The following is a 24829-nucleotide window of genomic DNA, read 5'->3' as shown; positions in this document are numbered from 1 at the left end:
GACCAGTAGTCTGCTCAGGGACTGCACTGAAAGATAGAAAGGATTATAAATAAGGTGATTTATGATTTTTATTCAAAAGATTATATCAAACTGGCCTTTTAAGGAAGAAAGATCTTTTGAGATGCTAAATGTCACAGCTATTCCCATCTGTTCTGACCAAGAGGCAAAGTAAGTAAAAAACCTAAATATAGGGTGAATTCAGAGCAATAATTTGGACGTGTCTATCTTTCAGAACAAGAAGAAGAGCTAAAAAATTCTATTTACTCCTCTCATTAGCATGCATATAAATATTAGGGCTGTAAATATTTTGTATGTCTGGGACAGTAAACAAATTTAATGGGTTGCACTCTAAGAGGCAGATGATGCTCAGTTCCAAAGCTGTCTCCTTTGCACCCTGTACCTCATCAGGACTGTGGTTTGGGTGAGGGAGGTTTGGGGGAGTCAGTTTGTGTGGTGCTTTTGGATGAGGACAGTAAATGGAAAAATGGCAGAAATTGTGGTTTCTTGAGAAATTGGAACATCAATGCTAAGATCCAACTCTATCAGCAAGAGTGCTAACATTTAACCTCTGCAGATGAAGCATGTTAACAAGGGGATATGTGACTTGAGAATTAATTACTGGAAAGACTGCCTCTTTCTTCCTGTGCCTCCTTGCAGCTGGGGCACCCAGCTGACAGCTCAGTCATTGAATCAGGAAGGGGAAACTGGGAAAGCTTTCTAACAGGGAGGCCATACATTTTAAACTAGCATCCTACTTCCACTAGAACCTTTACAGGGATCATCTGTAATTTTTCCCACAAATGTGAGAAAAGGCTAAGTTAGAAGATGGTAGGAAAATAAAAAATATAGTTTTAATTCTGAAAACAGAGTAATTTTGGCTTAATTAATTAATTTAACCAGTAAATCTGTATTTTTTCCACTTGAAATTTTTAACTATTTATTCACATAGACTATCTAACTGATGGGTACTATATCTGTAAATCAGCATTTGTATTCTCTTCCTCCAAGATAATTCTGGCATCAAACATTAGTTATGAATTATCTAAAAAAGAATTAAAAAAATAATTTACCCAAGAGAAAAGTCTAGTTAACACGTTGTCAACACTTCTTCCAGAAAGCAGAACAGCATACAACCATCAAAATGCAATATTCACCTGTTGTAGCTGCTTAAGGAAAATCTCAGCAGAGCACTTTTATCATAGCAATACAATTGCTGGAACACTCCACACTGAGGTAGTTGTGATGCCAGTTCAATATCCTGTAACTAGTAAGGCTAGATCAGTTTTTTTTTATACAGCCTGAGGCAAAATTTACACCTTCTAACTGGAGGTATCTGAGCTAGGTATCTATTCTGGAGAGTGTCTTCCAAGCATTTAAATTACTCCATTGAAAGCCATTTGTTCATTCCCCAGCCCTGTATCTGGTGAAAAGCCTGATGTCATTCTGAAACTTGAGTTAAGCACAGTACAGATGATACCCCTAAAAGATCCTGTGTGCTGGAGCAAAATAGGATGCCAGGTTTAGATTTATGGCTGTCTGTGAGAATGCTTCACCATATCACCCTCTTGATTACACCACACAGCTGTCAGCTGAAATCCCAGCTGCCAAGGAGCCCCTGGGAGGAAGGAGCTATCTCTCCAAGAATAGGTCAATTAATGAGCAGTGACTTATTAATAGAATTTTAGTGAAATCTTTGCTAGCTAAGATCTCCTCCACACACTGTAAGTTTAGAAAAGGATTCATTTTTCTGAAGTTACTCTACTTGTTTTATCATCTTTATACAATGCTTACCTTTCTGTGCAGCCTTTTCTATGGCTCCTCACATATCATCTTACCTATGTGGAGATGGCAGAAATATGCACAGTAACTGAATGTAAGTTTTGATACACTGCTGTATCTTACCTAAACCTGATGATGAAGAAACACTTCCTGTAATGGAAGACGTTTCCATTTGGTCTGTCAATAGTCCTTCCATTAAAGGCAAAGATAATTCAGATGAAGGGACAGATGAATCATAGATTCCAGAATCCCGAGGCATGTCTTTCAGATTTGAAGCTTTAACAACATGTAACAAGGGCTGAAGGACAGAGCTGCCACCACCTTGAATGTCCTGAGTTTCTATATCTTCTCCGAGGTTTAAGTGCTGAATTATACAGTGAGAGTCTGAATTCCCCACTGAAATGTTTAGATCTGTTTTCAGGTAAAAATCACCATCCATCACCTGTTTATTCACCAAGTCATTTAAAACCAAGCCTGAATCAAATTTTTCCATGACAGGCTCCGTGTAGTGTAAAGAAGGTGGAGGGAAGGGAATAAATTGTTTCTCAAACCAATCTGGTTCCTGATCAATGAACTGATGCATGTTGCAAATAGCAACATAAAGGGACCTCCCAGATTTGCTCCTGAAATAATTCCTTTTACTAATGTTAACAGGAAACACCTCTGAATCTTGTACACTAAGATCTCTGGAGTGTAAGTGTGAATAGAGCTGGGGGAGATTGTCCATGAGTTTGTATTTTGTGCTCAGATCCAGAATAGCAGGGATGTCTCCCTCACAGGAGTAATCAAAGTAGACTGCAATGAACTTGCAGAGGTCAGCTGAATTCTGCTTTGCCTGACGAAGCTTCTCTGCAACAGTCAACACAGCAAAGAGAAAGGGTTCTCCTTTTCCTGCATCTTTGGTTACTCCTCTGTGCTTCCAGTTCTTTTTTTCAACAAAGTATTTCATTCCTTTGGAACACACAATGATGATAAACTGCGATTCATTTATTTTTTTAATAAGCCACTCCTTCTGATCTTCTTTACAGTTTTTCAGATCTTCCCACAAGTCTAAAGCCACCTAAAAAAGGAAAAAAAAAAAATCTGGTAAATCTGGTTAAGTTCTATGTATATAAATCCAAGTGGTTCCTTAAAAAAAAAATCACTATGGATTTGATACATATTTCTTGGGGAATAAAAAGAACATAGAAAATGTGGCTGGATGAAGTAAATTGCAATTAACTTATGTAATGAAATTTGGTATCATCAATCTACAATAAACAATTGTGCTTGCCTCGAACAATTTACCATTGTATGTTTGGGTCCATAATGTGCTGAATCTAGTGGAAGTAACAGAACCACAGGATTGCTTAGATTGAAAAAGACCTTTAAGGTCAAGTCCAACCATTCACCCAGCCCTGCCAAGTCCACCACTAAATTGTGCCCCTAAGTGCCATATTCACTTATCATCCTTGCATATTAATGAAGTGTAATGCCAAGAATTTTCATATCTAGATAGAAACATAATTAGTGCCAATAATATCAAGACCTTTCAGTTGGGATGCAAAACAACAGCAATTTTATCTGATGAGAAAGTTCTGAAGGAGCTTCTTATCCTAGGAGTTATTTTATTTTGTACTTTGTCAAGCTTTCAGACCATTCTACATGATCTGAAAGGCTTGTGTACACCAATATGAGAGAGACAATGCTTTATCTCATAGGAGGAATGAGTAGTAGGATGACAGAAAAAAACTTGCATAACAGACACACATCAAAACCACTTATAAAATCTTCTTAAAAGCATTTTTCCAGAGAACAAAAATGTTTGCTCTGCTGTGTCACTCACAGCAGAGTGGAAAACTTTGCCCCATCAGAAGACAGAGTAGGTGGATGCCCAGAACACAAGGACTCCTGAAAACTGCTGCCACACAGCTGGCTACAGGAAGAAAGTGATCCTGCCTGAAGTGCTGGTCAGTTGGACTGGATGATCATTGTCAGCCCTTCCAAACAGACACCTCTAGCTTGTGCATGGGGAAGAGAGATCATTTTACTGCTGCTTGGGAGATGCAGGTGGTTTTGTGTCTGGTTTTATTTCTGTTCTTCAAAACCCTGTGTGGCCTGCTATATGTGAGAAAGGATGTTTATTATGAACAAGCTATTATTTTAAATGGCTATTAAATACCACTGTTTTTATCCTTTGAGAAAACATTTCAATTTCATATGAAAAATACTTGTGCAACTCTTCTGTTATGCATTAAGCATCTGTTTTTATATTAAACTCCACAGCTTTAATAACAACACATATTATTTCTGTACATAGGTGCCATCAACATTTTGTTATAGAAATTTTGGATGCTGCCTGAGACCATAGATTCCATGGTTAGAGCAGTAAGAGCTCATCTCAACACTATTTCAAAGAGGAGCAGTGTAGTAGGCCTAAAGTACATCTCTAAAAGGGGTTTCAAGTAAGTTAGTTATAAAACAGCTTATCCTGAACTATTTTAAGCAGATGAAAAAGTTGAAAAAGTTGTGACCATCCCCACCAAGCACAAGAGGCCTCGGCTGTGTTTCTGTGTTTGGTCACCAGAGAGCAGAGTTGCTGTAATGAAACCCAGCTCCAGCTCATCCCAGCCATATCCCAGGGATGGGGGAAAATGCAGCACAAAGAGACTGGCAACTGTCCTGCCTTTTTCCAGCTGAAAAGTGAAAAATTGGTCACATATTGATTCTATTTCAGACAGCAGTAGGAGATTCTTAGCCTGCTCATTCAAAGTAGCAATTCAAATGTCTCTCTCATACCATTCAAACAAAAACAAGAAAAAAAAAGAGCTGCTGATTTCACAGTATTAATGGAACAGAAGGGAAGCAAAAAAAAATTAGCAAGTGCATGCTGCCAACAAGTAATGCTAATAATGCAGTTTTTGCTCTATGAGTAGAAGTCTTGATAGATTCAACTTCTTTTAAATTACAATACAAAACACACTTTAGGAATACCCAAGTATATCAGGTGGAAAGCAATACCTCTTTGTGGCTGCTGACTATAAAGATGTAATGTCTACTAAACAGAAAAAACACTTAGTTCAAAGCAAGCTAAACATAGCTGAATTAAAGTCCTGGAATCATGATCTTCCACTATTCTGTTGGCTTGGGTTGTTTTGGTGGTTTTTTACACTGGATAAGATCTCTCAATTTCCCCCAGTAAAGAAAATTCATGCAGTCTAAATTTAGAAAAAAAACAAAAGATCTTTCTGTGGAAAGGAGTGAGGGAAATAGCTACTCTTCAAGCACAGAATTTTGGGAGTGCTGTTTCAATTAAGGAAAAGCTGTTTACATATGAAATGCTGACTTTACCTCACAGCCACAAAAGTCCTGAAGAAAATAAGCAAAGCACTGGATGACATTAATGTGTTTCTGGCAATCTTTACTGGAATAGCAGATGAAAACTTTTGGCCGGGGTCGAAGTCTTTCCACATGGAGACCTGCAGCATATGCTGAAGATTCTGAGCTCTCCTCATCTAGATGGGAATATATATTTTCTAAAGTGCAAGAGAAAAGAAAGTTCACACTATAAAGCTTGATTTTGTTTGGATTTTTTATTACTTTTGTAGGCTTTTTACTAATGCATACAGTAATGTTTGGGTTTTTTCCCTAAAGATTTTCCTCTCCTTTCCATCCTGAAAAAGAAAAGTTGTACACACTCTATTTATCCAGCTTAAGATTTACTGCATGTGGAACACACTTTCAAAGTTAAATGTACAGTTATTTCTGCCCAACTCAGGAAACACAAGGAAGGTTTATTTTATAGATAGAATGAAGTTGTTTCACCTTTATTCAGCCTCAACAGCCTTCACATCTGTTCAAACACTATAAGCCTAAAAGATGTATCATCTCCAAGAGTTTCCTACCTAATAAAGCCTCTTGTTACAAAATCCCAAAGCACAACATAAGCCAGGTAAGAATATTAAACTCCAGGTCTACAGACCCTTTCAGGATATCATACAAGATTTCTCTAGTGTATATATACATACCCATGTTTGGACATTAATTTGACATTAATTCGAATTAAGATATGATTCATTTAAATCTAAAGAGCTATTAGTGCTTCTTTCCTTGCATAGATCCTTTTATGCTGGAACATAAAAGTCTGGCCTTATGCCAGGCTAATTCAATCTAGTTCTACAGCTGATTAAACTAATTTGGAATAAAGTATGAGTATTTCAAAATACAAGTATCCATCTAGGGATTCAATTCAGAACAATTCATCAGGAATAACTATTCTGGAACAACTCTCTCTGTAGACAAATCCTCAGTCATTTGTTGGAACTTGCTAGCTGTGAACTGCAGAAGACCAGAAGGTAAAAGGATTTAACCCATCTGGCATATAGTACTTATAGTCTATCTCAGTGCCAAAATTCAGGTGGATAACACAGATATGTGAGGTTTGGAGAAGTAATCTCTTTTTCCATTATTCATGCAACCACATGATTATCTAAATTCGATATAAAAAGCCAATGTATATTGAACATTTAAATGTATCAAGTGTAGCTTGCCAGCTCCTGGATACAGAGGAGAAGTCAGCAAGGAGGAATGGAATCTAAAAACATCTGCACACAGGGCTTACAGTAAATTTAGGAAGATGGCTTAGAATGAAAGGTAAAGGCAACTTCCAGGAAAGTGAGCAAATCTGAAATAGCAGCTGTACATAATATTCCAGACAGCACTGGAATTGTATTGGCATCACATGGCTTTACTTTTCTTCTGATTTAAAATGAATATGAATTAGGTATTTCTGAGTAAAATAAGGGAATGTTTAAAACATTAGCCATTAGCCATTTACAAATCTGTTTGTAATCTACATAGTCACAAAACACTTTCTCAAAGAAAAAGAAATATGAAATACAAAGTATTCTCCAATATTGCTTTTGTTCTCTCCTTTCTACAGTGAAGTGTTGATCTGTGAATACAATACTGCCTAGGCAACCAATTACCATCAAGCACTGATTAAGAATTTGCTACAGGTTTCAACACACCAAAAGCTGAGGGGAAGAAGGATAAAGAAATAAAAAAGCAAGCTTTTCAGATAAAGGTGTTTCTGGAGTCAACCTGTCAATTAGGATTGTTTTGGTTGCAAAAGCATATCTTGAAATGGCACTTGGTAGAGAGTGAACCTTCCTACCTTGCTGCTTCTTGCGGCACATGACGGTGAAAAGCGTGGCAAAGGCAGAGATGACAACCAAAGGGACTGTGATGGCAATGGCTCTGATGGGGCCAGCCCACGGGGAGTGCACTTGCAAAAGGAAAACACCATTAGCCACATGCAAATAGGCTGCATTACAATTATCTAAACAAATCTTCACATTGGGAAAGCAAAACTGCTGCAGTGCTCTATTATCAGGTAATTGTCCAAGATACAGTAAGCTCAAATATTATGTTCTGCTCCATTTCAAATTAGTTTTTATGGTGGCTGCCCCACTGCCACAGCATCAGTGACTCTCATAAGTAACAAGAGCTTCAACTCACACCAGCCCCAGGAGAACAACCCTGTGGCAAATAGTTTGGATGAGATATGCAGTGGTCATTTGGACCTGACATGTTTTGGTTCTCTGCCTTCCTGCAGAGATCGCTCTTAGCAATGTGCATTGGGATTCAGTGCATTTTATCCACTGCCTCCATCTGTGGCTGCTTTGAGGCTGCAGCTGCACTCTGAAATCTCTCTTTAGCTTCTCAAAACCAGGTCTCACCCATAGGCATGTGAAGCATTCACCTGCCAGGTTCTCCAGACCACTGGGTTTGGAACCAGGGCTGAAGGACACAGGTGATGTGTTCAGGCTGATCCCACAGTTTCACTGCAGTATTTCCACACTATTGAACTCTCTGTTGTATGCAATTAAAGTTATCATTCCTCATATCCACATATACACCAAAAGCCACTTTCCCACAAAGATTTCCAATGATGGATTGATCTAAACTCCACTAAATATAAATGTACAGAGATGCACATGTATATGCTCAAGTGTGCATCTCTATTTTTTTTCACTAGGTCAAAAAAGAACAGCACAATTATCTCAACAGTCTAGATTATGGCAAACAGACAAAGGTCAAATAGAGACTTACTTCCAAGATAATTAAAACTCAATCTAAGTTAATACAGTAAATATAGTATATTGTTTAAAAAACAGAATTCATACCTGGCTTTAGTGCATAGTGCATAGTTTTCCTTGTTGTATTAGTGTCATCAACCAGCTTGGAAAAGTAAAAAATTAATTTTATTTTCTGTAATATGAAAATAACTAACAGCTTTTATGACCAAATGTGGAGAAAGTTACTGTTCAAACAGTTAAAACTAAAGAGAAGCACAAACTAGTATAATAAAAATTGACCAAGAAAGAGAATTGCAATTTAAAAAAAAAAAAAAAAATCAATGTCCAGGAATTATGCAAGACCAAAACTTCAGTTTAAGGCACAATGTGCTGTGCACTCAAGGAGGCAAGGCTATGGAAGGTCAAGAACATTCTGATGCCTTAAGATTCTAGCGTTTGTATTTTTCAAATCCTGTACTGCATTAGTGCATAACTCTAAACTCCATATAAAGTGCTAGTTAACTGTCTTCACATTTTGGTTAGACACAACAATCCCTCTGGGCCTGTGATCCAAGGATACCATACAGTCTCAGGACCCAAAAAGTATAAACAAAAGGGAATTGGGGGAAATTCTCCAGTTGGGAGAATTTGACTTCATTACCTGAAGCTGTAATTGGAGGATTAATCCCTGATATGTAAATGGACCAAACTTATATCTGTCTGAAAAAACTCCTGACCATCATCCATTTTGGGTGTAGCCCCTTGAGGAGGCTTCATCTGCCCTTAATATACCAGAAGGCTCTTCAATAAATAATCCGCTTTTATTCTCCTGACTTTATCTGGCCTCTGTTTCTAGGTAAGCCTAAAAAAAGCATCATTCTAGAAGATCTACTTGCCCAAGTAACTTCAGAAGGGATACCTAGAGTTCAATTCTACCAGTGTGATTTGAAATATTTTAATTTTACTCAATTTCCCCAATAACATACTCACTTAGGTGTTGTACAGAAGACTGCTTAGAAATATTACCTCAATGATATAATCCCCCGGAGATACGTTGTGAAGAACACAACTTGTAGTGTCTGTGTTCTGCTCCTGCATAAAGAAAGAATACTTTGCAAGCAATTCACATACTTTGAAAACCTAATAAAGAATTCACATTGATTTAGAAATAGGCAGTGCACCCTTGTATTAACACACCTTAGACCAGCAGAACTAAGTCTGCCCATTCACTTATACAATTGTCTGCCTGCAGAACTAACTTGTGTTATCCAGGTCCAAAGGAGTCCTCAGGCCTGGTTTTGACTGATGAGTGTAATCACAGCACAATTGTTACTTACATAAATAGTTTTACAATTTTAAAACTGATACTATTTTATATTAAGTTTCTAAAGTTTCTGTAAGACCTTAGAACACCTCATGTTAATAGGTTTTGTGCTTTTAAGAACTGCAAAACTCAGCCACATACCTGTCTGCAGGTCTTTTGCTTAAACAGTCCTTCATGCTTCAGTTTGTAGTGAAGAAAGTAGTACCTAAACCCAAAGTTGTGAGGTGCATGATCAAAGGACACTTGCATGTTAAAACCCTGCTGGGTAACATTCACATTCCTTGGCTTCCAGTCTGTCAGGAGATATTAATGAATTGCAAAATGACTCTTCAAGTACAGAAACTTTTTTTTAAGCTCAATATATAGAAATATTACATTTTACTCACAAGGTTTGCAGACAAGGTTTTCTGGCTGTAGCAACAATTCACATGCTACAAATATACAGAAAAAATATTGATTATACAGTATCAAACTGCTATGCTATTTAAACAGAAAAAACAAGGGCCAAAGTAGGGAGTTCATAATTTTGAATACCCTCACTTCTTTCCCAGACTCTAATTTGCCTGCACTAAATGCATTTTGCAAACTTAACTCCTTTGTTATGATTTCAAGTCCTTTCTCATCTGTATATGAGAAACAGAGATCCATTAATACGAATATCACATTTGTTTGTGAGACAAAGGGGATAACACCAGGCACAGCACATCAGGACAGAAGTTAAAACTCGCCTTAGATATATTTACTCAGAGTATGCAAGTATATTGAGCACTACTACCAATGGTACAGCAGTCTGTGTTAATAGGCAGACTTGAAAATACTTTAAGCAAGTTTTATGGGGGGGAAAAAAACCCTTAGCAGGACAAACAGTACACCTCAAAGGGTACTTGCAGTTACTCACTATACTGTGTGAGCACTGAGGAGCTTATTCAATTTCTTCTCTCCGCCTCCAATGAGAATTGCTAAGTAATTGTGAGAAATTCAACTTGATCTGCTGCTATCCAATTTTAGATGTACTCCCCTATATATGTCTTAAGATCGCTGTTTTTAAACTTTAATCTCAAAGGCAAAAAACAAACTGCCCTTCTTCACAATGTCCAGAGAGAAGCAAACCATCTTCAAGAGTTAACTGAGAACCACAGGAACAATCCTGCTCTAGGCAAACCTGAGATAATCTCAGGCCTACCTGAGACTTTTCTTCTGGTTGCTGCCTAGCACTTATGATCACACACCACAGATTTATCTATGGCATGCTCATTCTTTCTGCTTAACACCCAGATCTTCCTTCCACAACAATGTCAGTAACTTAACCCAGACTCATCCAACATCATCCTCCACTCCATTCCTTTGTTGGAAAAACCCAAATGTTGAGGGGAAGGGAGGCCCACTGAAGAGATGATAGGCAATACTGTATAAAGTGCAACACTATATTATATGCAATACTTACATCTAGTTCGGAAGAAAAATGGGTGATAATTACTTTCATTTTTAATGGAAGGAAAAGGAACAATCTTTACAAAGTAATCTGTTTCAAACTTCAAGTTTACAAAGGGCTGGGACTCCATTCCCTACAAAAAAGACAAGATTGCAACATATTTTAAAATCAATGATCAGAGCTGAAAGTATTTTTCAAAGTCAGCCCACAATTTTGAAATTAAAGGAAATTAATACATTAAGAACCCTTTCTCTACCCCTGTATTCCAAACTGACATGACGAATCTCAATCCATGGTTGGATGTAGACTATTACAGATGTACATTTGTACTCTAGTCACCAAAATGACAGTTCCCAAGTTCAGGAAAGTTTTATCAAAAGGAACAAGATTTGTCTCTAAAGCAACAACTATCATTAATTTCACCAATAATACTTTTGGGAGACAACTAACTCTTTTACAAGGGCATGGAGCAATAGGACAAGAAGGAATGGCTTCAAACTGAAAGAGGGTAGGATTAGATTAGATATTGGTGAGACCCTGCACAGGCTGCCCAGAGAAGCTATGATATCCCATCCCTCCAAGTTTTCCAGGCCAGGCTGGATGGGGCTTGGAGCAACCTGGGATAGTGGGAGGTGTCCCTGCCCAAGGCAAATGGGTTGGAACTGGATGCCTTTAATGACCCAAACCATTTTAGGATGATAAACACCTTCGAGACTACTCACAGTCAAACAACACTGAAACTTTTCTTGAAACAAAGCACTTACTGTTCGTTTAAAACTGGGGCTGAGCTGCTTTGGATCTTTTAAAACCATCTGCTGGCATTGTCTTCCCTCTGATTTTAACTCCTCGAGTATTACTCGAAATCCCTTCAGGTATTCAATCCCTACAAACAGCAGGGCATTTAAACAGAAGATAAATATTTCAAAATTCATAATGTGGTATTTAATGCAATTTGAATATATTTCATTTTTATTTAAGAATAAAACTTATCAGTCATGTCAAATATGTTTATATTCAATACCTGTTGCTGTATGTCAGCTCTGCATATTCCATCTTCCCTAGCTAGAATTCAGTCTTTGGCAAAGACTACAATCACTGCATACTTGTGCAATGCTTGGAACAGAAGTGCCCATGTCCCATCAGGGGCTTCCAAATTACCACTGCAATGTAAGTTATAAGTACCTTCTTCACCTTCAGAAATACTTAATAGTAACTTCACATTTCCATTTTAACAATCAAATATAACATTTTGCTGGCATATTACAGAACTAGTCCCTTATAAATTTTACTATCATCTCTGAGACTACCAGATTAAAATGGTAACAATTGCTACAACTTCTTTAGTTCTAGTACAGTAAGGGCTAACAGAAAATTTGACTTAAATGGAATGGAATTTATTCCAGTGCATGTATACTTCCAGTTATTCATAACTGCTGCCAGAACTACACCCATTTTGTTCAAGTTACTCTACTACAACTTAGCACAGTATCTTTACAATGTTCTCATCACAGAATTACTTCATGATATGACTAAACTGAGTCACAGTGATGTGAATATCCCAGGAAAATGCCAGTGTTACCCTGTGACAGTTTTGTGGCTCAGGTATCAGAGGCACTGCACTGCTCTTTAACTCTCACTGCTCCATCTAATTGTATCTCTTCAACAGCATTACACATATTTATCAATGACACAGACACAGCTTTTGTAAGCTAAATGCTACATAAATCAAAAGGGACTCATTTCAGTTTATGCTATGCTTGTCAACCCAAAAATAAAATCCCAAATGTATCACTTTCCACCACTCCTCTGGTTCACTAGTTTTCACGGGTTTGGGTGTTTTGATTATGTTTTATAATTTTGTAGAAGATAAAGTGTTGCCAAACATGTTCTTAGCATTCATGGGACAAAAGCACTATTTGTCCTTACACGAAAGTGCCCAGTTCCCATGTTACCCGAGATGCCTGAACAGCAATTCTGCCCTCAGACTGTCCAAAGGATTTACCTCTGGGGATCACAAGGAAGAACACCAGGCTTTGCTTCCCATGGATGTTTGATTCACCCTGTCTGCAGCTGACCATTACCAAATGCCTTCAACTGCAGAATTCCGTGGAATTTTCACAAATTCTTTTAAAGCCCAGAAATAAGTTTCTCGGTGGAAATGGATTTCTGCACATCCTCAATTTTGGACACTACTGCTCTACTGGGCAACAAGGTACTTCCAGTGACATTGAAGTAATTGAGGCATACTCTTAATCACCAGGCCTGGCAAGGAAACACATTAAAGTTGCATCTACTCTGTGATTAGAAAATGTTTTCCACCTGTAACCTGTAAGTGTATCAGGAACTAAACTCAATCAATGCCACTGAAATGCACCAATGCCTTAGGGCAGAAAATGAAACCAGGGAAAGTTGCACACTTCTGAAGAACAAAAACTCACTTAACTGGGATAGTAAAAAGCAGGGTATGACTGCAGAGAACATCCTAGTTTTAAGGGTGTTTTTGAAGCAAGCCAGAAAAAATAGGAGCTTTGCAAAGGTGTTAAGAATTCCTTTCTTCTTAGGCAGTTTCCATCAATGATTCCAAGCATAATTTAATTATTTGACTTAACACCTATGAGCACAAAGTTATTGCCAAACCCATGAGTCCATTTCCCTCTAGAACTTACCAATGGCATTTGCTGTCCAAAGAATCATCACAGCCACCTGCTCCTGGCAAGCAAACTGACTGATAGTGATGTTCTGCACATCTCCAATCACGTGTCTTCCCACTGAACTCAGATAAGGAGTGCAGTCTAAAAATATAGAGAAATAAACACTTTAAGAAAAACATTCTAGCTGATATGAATTCCCTAACATGTCTTCAAGACTGAGCAAAGTAAAAGTATCAGTGCATTATTTTCTACAAGGACGCTACAACAAATCTAGATGAAGTTTTTGTCTCAAGACGCAAAAGCCTACTTTTGGGACAGAAAAACTTCACAAATCATTGCCCACAACCACTTCCACTGGTTGCCAACCCACAGTTCACAGGACCCCCAAGGATATTACCAGTTTATACCACCAGTGTAAACTGTACCACATCATGTGTGTATTGGGACGCCCAAAAGAGAACAACCTCTCCTTGTAGCTGTTTAAAATAATTTGAAGACTGACATTAATTTTGTTCATGTACAGTGCTCAAAGCAAGAGAATGTTGGTTAATGATCAGGCACATATGAGAAAATAAACCACGTGAAACTTGAGAACTGCTCAAGAAGTGCTTTTAACCACAATTCTGCTTGATCCTGACCACAAAGAACCTGCTGCTTAAATCCATCTCCTCTCTGCCTTCCATTCTGTAGCCACATCCCTACAGACCACTTATCTGCCACTGGATTCACTCAGGACTGGTTTTGTCTTGCTACCCTTACAAAATGCAGTGTATTCCCTAAAATTACAGTGCCACAGCTTTAGCTTTAATCAAGAAAACAAAACATAAACAAAAGATTCCTGAGTTTGTCATTGAACTTGTTCTTTTAAAAAGAAGAAAACAACCCCAAATTTTATTACTTTTAAAGCTTTACAATATTTAGGCTCATATTTTGTGGCAGGAAAAGAAGTAGCAGGCAGGGAATTCACTCATATACTCGGAGCAGAGTATACATGAAGACAGCTGTGCAAAAACAAACATTCTGTTTCTGAACTAGTGAAACTAACAAAATCCAGAAGAAATTGATCAGTAAATTGCATATTACTGACTGATGATTAATTAAAAAAAAAAAAACTGAGATAATTTATATGCTATATATTCATCTATAGAGAGCTTGTAGAAAAGAAACATGAAAAATCAAGTGCTATGATATGCCAGTACAGGAAATTTGAATTTAATTCAGAGGTGTGATCTTAAAGGCAAGGAAAGAAAAATTATTAACTGTAAAGGAGATTTAGAAAATGGCTTTTTACTATGAATAGCCATGGCAAGGGGTCTTTTCTATAGCTGCCACAGACATAAGAATAGAATACTCTGCAACACTGTCCTTTACAAAAGCTGGGTGCTTGGTACTCCACTGTTTGTGGAGTTCAGTTGCTAAGAGTGAACTCAGTGACAGCATGAACTTCCTCTTAGGAGGATGGAGGATCTCTTTCAATGGAAAGTTTGAAGCAACTGGTTTTTGCTAGGTCTGGATCTAATTAATAGCAAGCCCAAGATTTTGGATCCTGGTTACCAGAATTTTATGGTCAAATGACAATTTGCCAAAATGGAATATAGCACAAATGCCTCAAGTCTTACTGCAAGTCACTGATTCACAGTCATAAAGAACAACAGTTTTAGGAAGAAAACAGCATAGAAAAATCACACTTTTTAGGAAACCATTTCTTTTTACTTGAATACAAGTGACATACTAAAAATACAGACACTTCTTTTTCACCTGAACAAATAATCTAACCAACTAATTTAGCATCATAAAACAGTTTCCTAGAGTTGCTCTGTGGCAATATAAGAGCCTTTAAACCACAGCCAGCAAGTCAAATTTTCTTTTGTGCTGGCTTATTAAAGGTAAATACATATTTCCATACCATGTGAGCTCTTTGGTCTTCATATCAGCAAACTCTTTTCCTAGTCCTGCAGAACTCAAATAACTCCTTTGTCTAAAGCATACAGTGCCAGCAGAATTGTGAATTAATACTTCTCATTGGTTAAACACAGTTTCTAGTGCCAGAATTAATGGAAAAAACATGACACATACTGGGATTTAAACAGACTCATTGTGTTAACTAAGTGTGGGGATTTCTGTTCTGACTGGTACCATTTCCTAGTTTTCCTTACGTAGATAAAAAAACACCCAACAACTTCTTTTGTAGTGGCCACCTACATCTTGTATAATCTGACACAATTAAATTTTGCTCATTTTAAGATCAAATTAGATAAAAAAAATTCACAGTGAAGGATTGCAAATTCAGGAATTAACATAATAAAGGAGCAAAAGGCTGATCAGAATGAAACAAATCACTATTGTTAGATTTCCTGAGGCATGCTCTCAATGATGAAACTTTACCTACATTCTGCATCTGAGGTAATTTCTTTGGGTAGGCAGAAAAAAATACCTATGGCTTGCACTGGCATTAAAACAAACATTGTTTTAATGTAAACTAGGACCTTGTCTTGAGTTTATTGAGTACATTGAGTACATTGAGTTTATACATGATGGCCACTAGCTGCCCACATAAGGATAAATTCTTAATGTAGTTAGCAGTCTTCCTGTGGCAACTAGACAGCAAAGATGATAAAACATCTAAAATAACCCCCAACAATAAGATACAGCCATTTAGCAGATGCTTGAAGAGGTCTGAAGCATTACTGCTCAACCTGTTTATCACTGTTACTATGGCAGAGATTACTTCTCAGTTTAGCTGCAGAGCACACCACAGCTGCTACAGCTCTGAAATCACCTGGCTGCACTGCAAATGTGCACAGCAGCTTTCCCTTGGCCTGGCCCTTGAAGACTGTAGCTCATGAAAGCTAATTCAACTAAATGAAGCTATTCAATATTCATATTCAATATCAATCCTTGCAAAGACATTTTTTTAATATATTACCTGTCTACAAATACAAGCTAACACATTTTATACCTCAAGACCCACATTATGCCATCTTCACCCAAGATTACACATCAGAGGAAAGCTGCAGAAAGCTCAAAATAATAATTTCCTATATCCTTGTGTGTACTGAATCTTCCAGTTACTATATTTTTAACAGACTAAAATAATTTTCTACAATGTTCCAGTCAAATACCAGGCAAGTTATGTAGGCCAACCCGAAAGACAAGCTACCACAAATTGTTAGATAGTTTCATTATCAGAGAGACACAGAAGAACATCTACAGCAGACAAAAATTTTCTAGATTTTAAAATTATGTCAGTATTTAGCAGCTTATGCCATTCTTAGAGCCATTTTAAGAGACATGCTGCTATATATTGACAACTGTGATGGAGTCCTTGATTTCTGTGAATATAGTGCAGATTTTCAACTTACTGTCATATTTAAAGGTGATGTTGAGCAGTCCATTGTTCTTCGTGACTGATGGCAGCCCCTGTAGAGGAAAAACAAAGATATGGAAAGTCTGAATGTAGTATTTGCATAAACACATGAAATTGTGGTTGAAGTAGGACAATCTGCCCAGTAGATGGGACTCACAGAAGCTTATTTTTGGGAGAAAATGATGGGACATTCTCAACTTCTACCATCTAGGTGAATTGTGTATGTACAAAAACCATACCTTTAATCAAGGTTTAATGACAAACCAAGTTGGGTTCTCCAGGGCAAACAGGGTGCAAGAGAAAAGAAGGGAACATCAGCCAAAGAGCTGTTTTCCACTCACAGCCATGAAAAAGAGCATCAGAAATTCAAAAAGAGTGACACTGCAGAAACCCATTATACTACCTCAGACACCCTTTGCTTTTATCAAATACTGTTAAAGCACATACTGCAAACTGAAGACCAAGCAGAGAACTGCTCTGCCAGGGAGAAATCCAGGTTGATGAGTCTGCTCTCTCTTCTCTACTTAGAGAAAAGAACTTTGGCTCTCAGGCATGCAATATCTTCCCCTTCAGAAAGCACTGAAATTGTTTTGAAACACAAAATGTAGCATCACCCTCACAAGACACCAAGCTGAAAACTGGAATACTGATTCTTATGGTACAATACCATTCCCTGAAAGGCAAAATACTTCATATTTACCATTAGCTTTAAAAAAAATACCACCCATTTACACAGAATTGTGTCTGGGTTCACTGCTACAATGCAAACAGCAACACTCATCAGTATCCAAAGCCTGCAGCAGAAATTGGATGTTGTCAGGACCATGCCTGAGCACTCCCTGTGTGTCTGTCCACCTCTGATCCAGGTATGTACCAAGAAAAACAAGGGAGGAATTGTCAAGTTAAAAAAACCTAAAACACTTCCCAAAGGATGAAACCAATTCAGACTTTGATAGCACTGTTAGAAGTTAAATTTGTAATCTCACTTTCTTCTTAGGTGGCTTTTAATTGCTTAAGTTTGATTTAGTTTGGCATTGAACCAGCTGTTATACAAAAAAGCTTCCTGAAAACAGGAAGGAGTCTTTCTTTTCAGTTGTAACTTTTCTATTAATACCTGTTCTAGTCTGACTCACTTTCTGTATCTCTATTAAATGTCATTGAACTTACAGCAAAACAAAGACATTATTTATTTGATTTTAAAAATCACAAAAACCTAACTACTGACTTTTTATAAAGGGAGATAACCCATCAAATCAATTGATATTTGTCTTCCTTTCATTCTAGAGCTGAAGTTTTGGGAGACATAAATTTTATTAAACTGCACAGAAAATTAGCACATGTATTTTTATTCATTAGATAAGATTTTTATATGCTATACTAAAATAAAAAGGCAACACTTCTCCTTTAATTGCATTTCTGCTGGGATTATGGTGACATAACCAAATATGTAACAGCATTAGCATAAATAAGTATACCACAAGCATTGATAATTTAGATGCAAAGACAGACATAACATAAGCCAAACTCTGAAGAATTTATGCAGCACATAACACTTACTAGTGGCAAAAATTTGCTCTCAAGTGTAGAATAGGTACAAAAAGGCTGCAGTAATTAGTGAGAGAATTAGGGTCACCCTAAAGTATTGAACTAAATAATTGCTATTTTAGTTTAAGTTAAAACATGTAAGATACTCAGATAATTTCATCGTGCTCAACTGCAGTATTCATCCCTCAAGGATTTACTGCTGTGAATTTAAAAATGTATTCTTCCAGGAGGTACTCCCTTGGTTTTGAATTAATTTGTGCTATTTAGGTGGTTTATAGCTAGGAGAACTTGTTTAGAGCATCTTACTTCCAAACTATAAATACTAATGTTATGGCCTCAGGGCTCTGAATTCTTAGCTAATTGTCCTGCCATGGGAGGGGGGTTGGAATTAGATAATCTTGAAGGTTCCTTCCAACCCAAACCATTCTGTGATTTTATCATTAATTAACCAAGAACATTTGTTGAATTTCCATTTGTTTGAATTTATTCTGAACTTTACTAGAAAACAATTGTTTGTCTCCTGGAGCTTTTCCTATAAAATCCCCGCGGTCTACATATCTCTATACATGTGGACTGAGAAAAAGTACACAGGAAAGAAAACAGCCAAAACATCTTTTATGAAGAACTCTAGACCACTGATCTTTGAACAGATAATCAAAGTTGAAATGCACACATATATTATATTGACAAATATATTGACATATATAATATATTGACAAATAACCTTATTTGTCAAAAATCTAGGGGAGCAGAGGAGGCATTAGCCACATTAAATCTCACATTATGTGTGCTCAAAGCACAGAACTACAGAGAAAACATGATAAGCCAAAATCCAAATCCTGTATCTGTAGTGGCCAAGCAAGCCAGGAAGAATTTCCATCACACACCTCAAATCACAGAGATCAATGCTGGATCTGTTCCTCAATCTGTATAAACAGTCTGAACAATTAAGGTTAAGATCCTCAGATATCCCAAGGCAGCACATATCTAAATGAGACCAATACACATCATCCCCTGAAGAATGAATAGCTCATCTGGATGTTCAAGGCATGTACAGGCATTCCTTTTTATTTAAACATTCAACTTCCAACATGAAAGAGCAGAAGTATTAATAAAAGACAAAGACTATTATATTATGCTAGCCTCTATTCTTTTTTGTTTATATTTTCTAATACCCAACCCCCATTTATAGTAACAGCTCAGTAATGAAATGCACTTATGACAACTCTCTCACCATTACCAGGCCAGAGAGGAACAAAGTTAGGATTACACATCCAGAAATAAAGCCAAAATTAAATTTGTAACCACAGGAACTAATTATGCCTCCAAGAAAAGTTAAATTTAACTAATGTCTGCCACCAGAGGCATAAATTAAATACAGTTGAATTAAATGAAAGCTCTGTTTGATTTGATTGAACTTTCCCCTCTTCTTTTTAACCTAGAACATAGAGTGTTTCATATTTGAAAGAAACATGTATTTTTCATATCTGGCAATTCCTGCCAGAGATAGCATTGGTGATAGAGATGGATGAGTGATTTCAGAATAGTTCTATAGCTAATCTTCACTACAAACAATATTGAAATATACTCCAACATTCTTCTATTGAGCAAACACTCTTTCATTCAAGAAAGCCAATTTATGTGTGACTAGGTACTGTCAAGCCACTTGAACATAAATACTGGGAAACAGAGAGAGATGCTAGCACTAATTACAGCAATCTGGTAAAGGAGGTAGGAAATCACTGCCCCTCAAGCATAGTCTTGTGCAGCAGACCAAAACAGCAATCATGATTCATCTTTCATATGTTGTTCATCAACACACACATGGTCCTGATTTCACACTCCCATGAGGCAAACTGAAGGGACAATTGTTTTTGAACTTTAGCATCAAGATGAATAATCACTGTTTATCATACTCGTTGCTCAGTAAAACAAGGGTTTTATATTTGACATCTGCTTTTCTTGTTTCAAAGCTCTATTGATGCTTTCAACCAAGTAAAAACATTTTCTATTTCTAGAGTCATCAGTAAAATGATTAATTATCTGTATTATTTAGATGCCTGCATTTTGAATTGCTTTCAAGAGAATATAACAAAATACATAATCCATGTTGATGTTTGCTATGTAAGTTGTGTGTATTCCATTGACTGCAGAATTAATTCTGAGCCCTGGGTACATGGGTTTGTACTGTTATTACTTATAAACTTGGTGTGATGACAACTGCAACCAGGAATTTTGTTTAGATTTACCTCTTTTTATATATATTTTTATATATACATATTCCTGCACTGCATGCACAAATTATGGGAATAGCATTTTAAAACACCTCTCAGTGACACTGTAGAAATAAGTTTTAATTTAAGTGAATTAAAGTGAATTAATGTAACAGACTTCTTGGTGCCTATTTAATATTTTAAAGAGGAACCCAAACTCCTTTAAATAGTTTGGTTTTAACTTCTTTTATTAAGTTGGCATCTTTTTTGTTTGTTCTTATGTAAGCAGCATCATTTACAAAAAGCTCACAGATTTTGGTTGGTTTATTGTTGGTAGCTATTTATTGTTTTCACTGCTTCATCCACAGCCACTGCACACAAGTTCAGCTTCAGAGGAGCTGAATGTGTCTTCAGAGAACCTCAAATTCGACCTGAGACACCAAAGGCAAAGCACTGCTTATACTTCATTGTAAATAAAACATTGGATGGGAAAGAAAACCATCACTTGTGAGCATGAAGGAACATCTTAGAATAACAAAAGCATTTAGGCTGGAAAATACTTTTAGATCACTGAGTCCAACCACCAATGATGGTTTTAAGGGGTTTTTTTCCTACATTTTGTAATTACATTTTGTCTGAACAATCCTTCTGCTATTTTGACTAGATATGGTTTTCTCAATGTCCTCCTATCAAAAGAAAATATTGAATTGAACAGCTGCTGCCTTAAAGCCCACCAGGGGAGGAGTGGTCCAGAAAGGTATTCATGGATACTCATTTCATGGGGTCTTTGGGGATTTTTGAGGTGAAACATGCTGGCTGAAGAGCTTGAGCCACAGCATATCCCATCTGAACAAAAGAAAAGAGAAAACCTACCAAACCAGCAAAAATGCTTTTCCATTATGCCCCATTCCTGCCTGGTTTAGTTTCTATTTTCAAAAGGCAGTGGAAGGTTATCCTACATGAGTCTGTCTGACAGAGCAGTGAGAAACCACTGCAAGGAGAAACACTACAAGAAGTGTTTGCAGCACAGCTCCTGGAATGCAACACGGCTCCGTACAGCTGCTCTCTGAGATTATGTGAGCTGGCTTCTTTAAGGTACAGGCAGTTATTAGGGGCACAACTTAACAACAAAGGAAGCAAGTTTAATCTACACTGTTCACCACCTACTGTGAAAATCTTAAATCTCTGAGTCAAACTCGGGAATCTAAAGCAGCAAAGCATGGCACAGAATGGGCAGTATCATCTCTGATTTCTCTCACGCAATTCAAAAGTTTGCCTAAGAAGTTTTCTATTGTTTGCACTGACACAGTTTATTTTTTTTTCCAACATTCTTGTACCAATAATGTTTGGTAAATTAAAAGCCTTCTAAAAACAACCAAAGAGCCCCCAGAAGTTAACAGAATAAATATTTTCTAATAGAGCCCATTTCCCACAAACAATACTGAAATGTGCTGGTCTAAAGATATTTCGACAGAAGCCAAAAGTCTGTAGCCAAAGCAGTGTTCTCTTAACTGTGGGACACGACCCCTGGTAGGAGAATTCTGAGAAAAGACAAGGTGTTGGGGAAGGGGGAGAAAAAGCAATGCCAAGACAGGTGCAGGAGAGGTGATTATGACTGGGAAGGAAGGGGGCTACAAATGGTAAAGCTGCTTTTAGAGAGACTCAAGAAAAATTACTTTGAGAAACACTGACTTGTGCTCTAGACAACAAACAGAATAACACATATCTGAAATAATGGCAAATGTAGTGGATGTTTACTGCTTAACACACTGCAGAGCACTCAGTCAAACCAGCAAGCTGACTATTCCACTCACAGAGTGCCTCTCTTGTCCTGGTAGGAAGCTATCCACAACCTCAGTAAGCCCACATAGCTCCTCACACTTACTGGAATGATTACAGGAGCACTGAATTTTAGCTTATTCCCAAGCACTTCTAAACTAACCTGTCCATGAAACAATTAAACAATCTATTTTCATTCATTTTGTTGACTATGCACACAGAGCCATAAGCTGAGAGGGACAGTCTTTGTCTCATTAAGAAGTTGAAACACAGAAGTCAAAGAAGAAAATACTTCAAGAAGTGACTGAAGCATGATAGATCAATGGATATATGTTATTTATATTAACATATATATATGGGTATGTTCATTCATTCCTTTTGCTTGCCACATTAAGAAATTATGTAGCTTTTAGAGGACAGAACATCAGGGAAAAAAGAAAGCAAAGAAAAATACTTCAGAGTTACAAATTGTATCTTTTAAGATTTTATGCACATAAAGGTTTGCTGTTCCTCTTAAATGAGTCAGATTCCAAGTGAGACAAATCCAAAAATAAAGTTTTTCCCTTTAAAGCTGAGCAAATGCAATGGCACCTGGAAAACAACTAAAGGAGCTTATTTCCAAAATCACAAACGGTCCCCTAACAATTTTTTTCTGCCAAATTCCTACCTTTCAATCTGGAAACGCCTAGCACAAGCTCTTCATTTGATTTCAGTTTCATCCAAAGGAACAGAAAATCTGTAAAAGTAACTAGCACTGACTTCATAGGCTCAGTTTTAAGCTTCAGCCAGAACACAATTCACAATTATGACTAATTCAGGGTGGGTTTTTCACTCTTCATTTCTCAATATAATGCCAAAGTGCACATACACACACAAAAAAAAATCGCTTGGGAAACTGTCATCAAATGTGGATTAACTGCTTTACTCGCAAGTGCTTGACCTACAGAAAATTCTAATCCGAAATCTACTGAAATGCCGGACATTTTCATTGTAAACAATCTCAGAGCAAGCAGACTACAAATACTCTATTTGCAGTACAGGGTAAGTTTATCCAATTTGTAACTTCTGAAAATGGTAAAAACAGCTGTTTTCAAGGAAATCTTTAAAGCAGAAAATCACATAAAAGCTGGAATGCGAAAAATTTGACATAGCACATCTATTTTGTTTTTGTGTATTCAGACAGTGTTTCCTCCCAGATACTTCTCCTGTACTATTTGAAAGTCACTGAATTTCTTTGAGAGTTTGCCATCAGAAAACATGAAAAGCATGTTCCTAGAAAGTTCACTTTAACTCTTACTTATATGAATGAAACACACAGGCACAAGTACAGAAAGTATTACATATTCACAAGAGACCATGACTGTAAAGAATATTAATGTACATTGGTTTTGTAGGACCAACATATAAATAGCCAAAAGCCTTGTCTCAGGAGCATGTGGTGGCTAGGTAATTTAGCAATAACTGCACTGATTAAAGTGCCACAGAACTCATCAAACTTTTAAAGTAGATTGGATTTGGGATTCTTCCATCTTAATCCCTCCCTTTCAAGTAACACAATTATTTTGGACATAAAAAACTATTCTTAGGGATTTAGAAACACACAATTGTTTAGAAATACACACTCATCCATTTTAAAACTGAATTCATAAGCAGTATGGTTCTAGTCCAGGAACGACCAATGAGTGCCAAATTCCCACATTCTAGCTTTAAAGAATCATTTACCATTCCACCAATAGTGTTTGTAATACTTCACATGAAACTTGTTTTTACAGAAGATGAAGCAAAAAAACAACTTTTCTTAAAATAACACAAGCATCTCCTCCCAAAGTTCCCATCTTTGTGAGCTACAGCACTTAAAGAGCCTTGGGCAATGAAAAGCCAGCACTTGAAATGTGATAGGCACCTACTGAAGTGGCAATGAAAAGGTGCCTTTGGCACTAAGTTCACTATCGGGGGGACACAAGAAGTGCTACATTTATTCCATACACAGCCATGTTATACATTCTGCTCATCAGGAGTGAGGGGCAGGTTGCTGCAGTCTCAGAACACCAGCATGATGACTGTTCCAGACTCTTGTACTGTGGATGAGCAGAAAACAACAAGCCAGAAAAATGGAGGGGCCATTGTGTCAAACACAATGACTAAAAATACTTTTGGGTTAGAAGTAAATATTCTTGTACATCAACTGTGCTAATAAAACCAATTACCTTTCTCTACAAATCCCAGGAAGAAATAAAATACTCCTCCCTTTCTTCTCTCCCCTCAGTTAATGGACAAGCTGCAGGCAGACTCAAGCCTCAGTTGTGCTGCCTTTCCCTCAGCTGTGTAATAAAGGCATGCTTTGCTTCTTTTGCTGCTCCACTTTTTTACTCCCACCTCCCAAAATTCCTGCCAAGAGAGATTCTTACTGCTGAACTATGCACTTTTAGGAAATAATTCCTTCTCAAAGCCTCTGTCTAGTCCAGGTCCACAGAGAAGATGAAAATTGCTCCAAGCTTAAGCAGTAATGCATTGAACAGAGAGGATTAGAAGGTCCAGTGCTTGCTGAGCACTGATGTACATGGCTGAACTTCAGAGACACAGGCAGATACATTTGGTGGCTGCAGATTTAAAGCTTTGGCTGCCAGGGAATTTTTACACTCCTGGTTACCCTCTACAGAGTACAACCATCATATCTGCA

The 24829-nt window shown here is 37.3% G+C and overlaps 1 protein-coding gene across 1 annotated transcript in view; it reads right to left on the bottom strand.

Moving 5' to 3' along the window:
• IL17RD (interleukin 17 receptor D) overlaps positions 1–24829 on the bottom strand; it is a 43484-nt gene that overhangs the window by 3858 nt on the left and 14797 nt on the right. The window contains exons 2-12 of the mRNA XM_021534276.4: positions 16608–16665; positions 13261–13386; positions 11359–11477; positions 10607–10727; positions 9549–9593; positions 9304–9455; positions 8865–8930; positions 7947–8001; positions 6935–7045; positions 5110–5294; positions 1903–2839 (exon numbers count right to left, since the gene is read on the bottom strand). Of these exons, the coding sequence (XP_021389951.3) occupies positions 1903–2839; positions 5110–5294; positions 6935–7045; positions 7947–8001; positions 8865–8930; positions 9304–9455; positions 9549–9593; positions 10607–10727; positions 11359–11477; positions 13261–13386; positions 16608–16665 (1975 nt within the window). The remainder of the gene's footprint in view (positions 1–1902; positions 2840–5109; positions 5295–6934; positions 7046–7946; positions 8002–8864; positions 8931–9303; positions 9456–9548; positions 9594–10606; positions 10728–11358; positions 11478–13260; positions 13387–16607; positions 16666–24829) is intronic.

Source organism: Lonchura striata, chromosome 12 (genome assembly GCF_050655825.1).
Source record: "Lonchura striata isolate lonStrDom1 chromosome 12, ASM5065582v1, whole genome shotgun sequence".
NCBI lineage: Eukaryota > Metazoa > Chordata > Aves > Passeriformes > Estrildidae > Lonchura > Lonchura striata.
The sequence above is the reverse complement of the archived record's forward strand: the minus strand, read 5'-3'. Positions and strand labels throughout refer to the sequence as shown.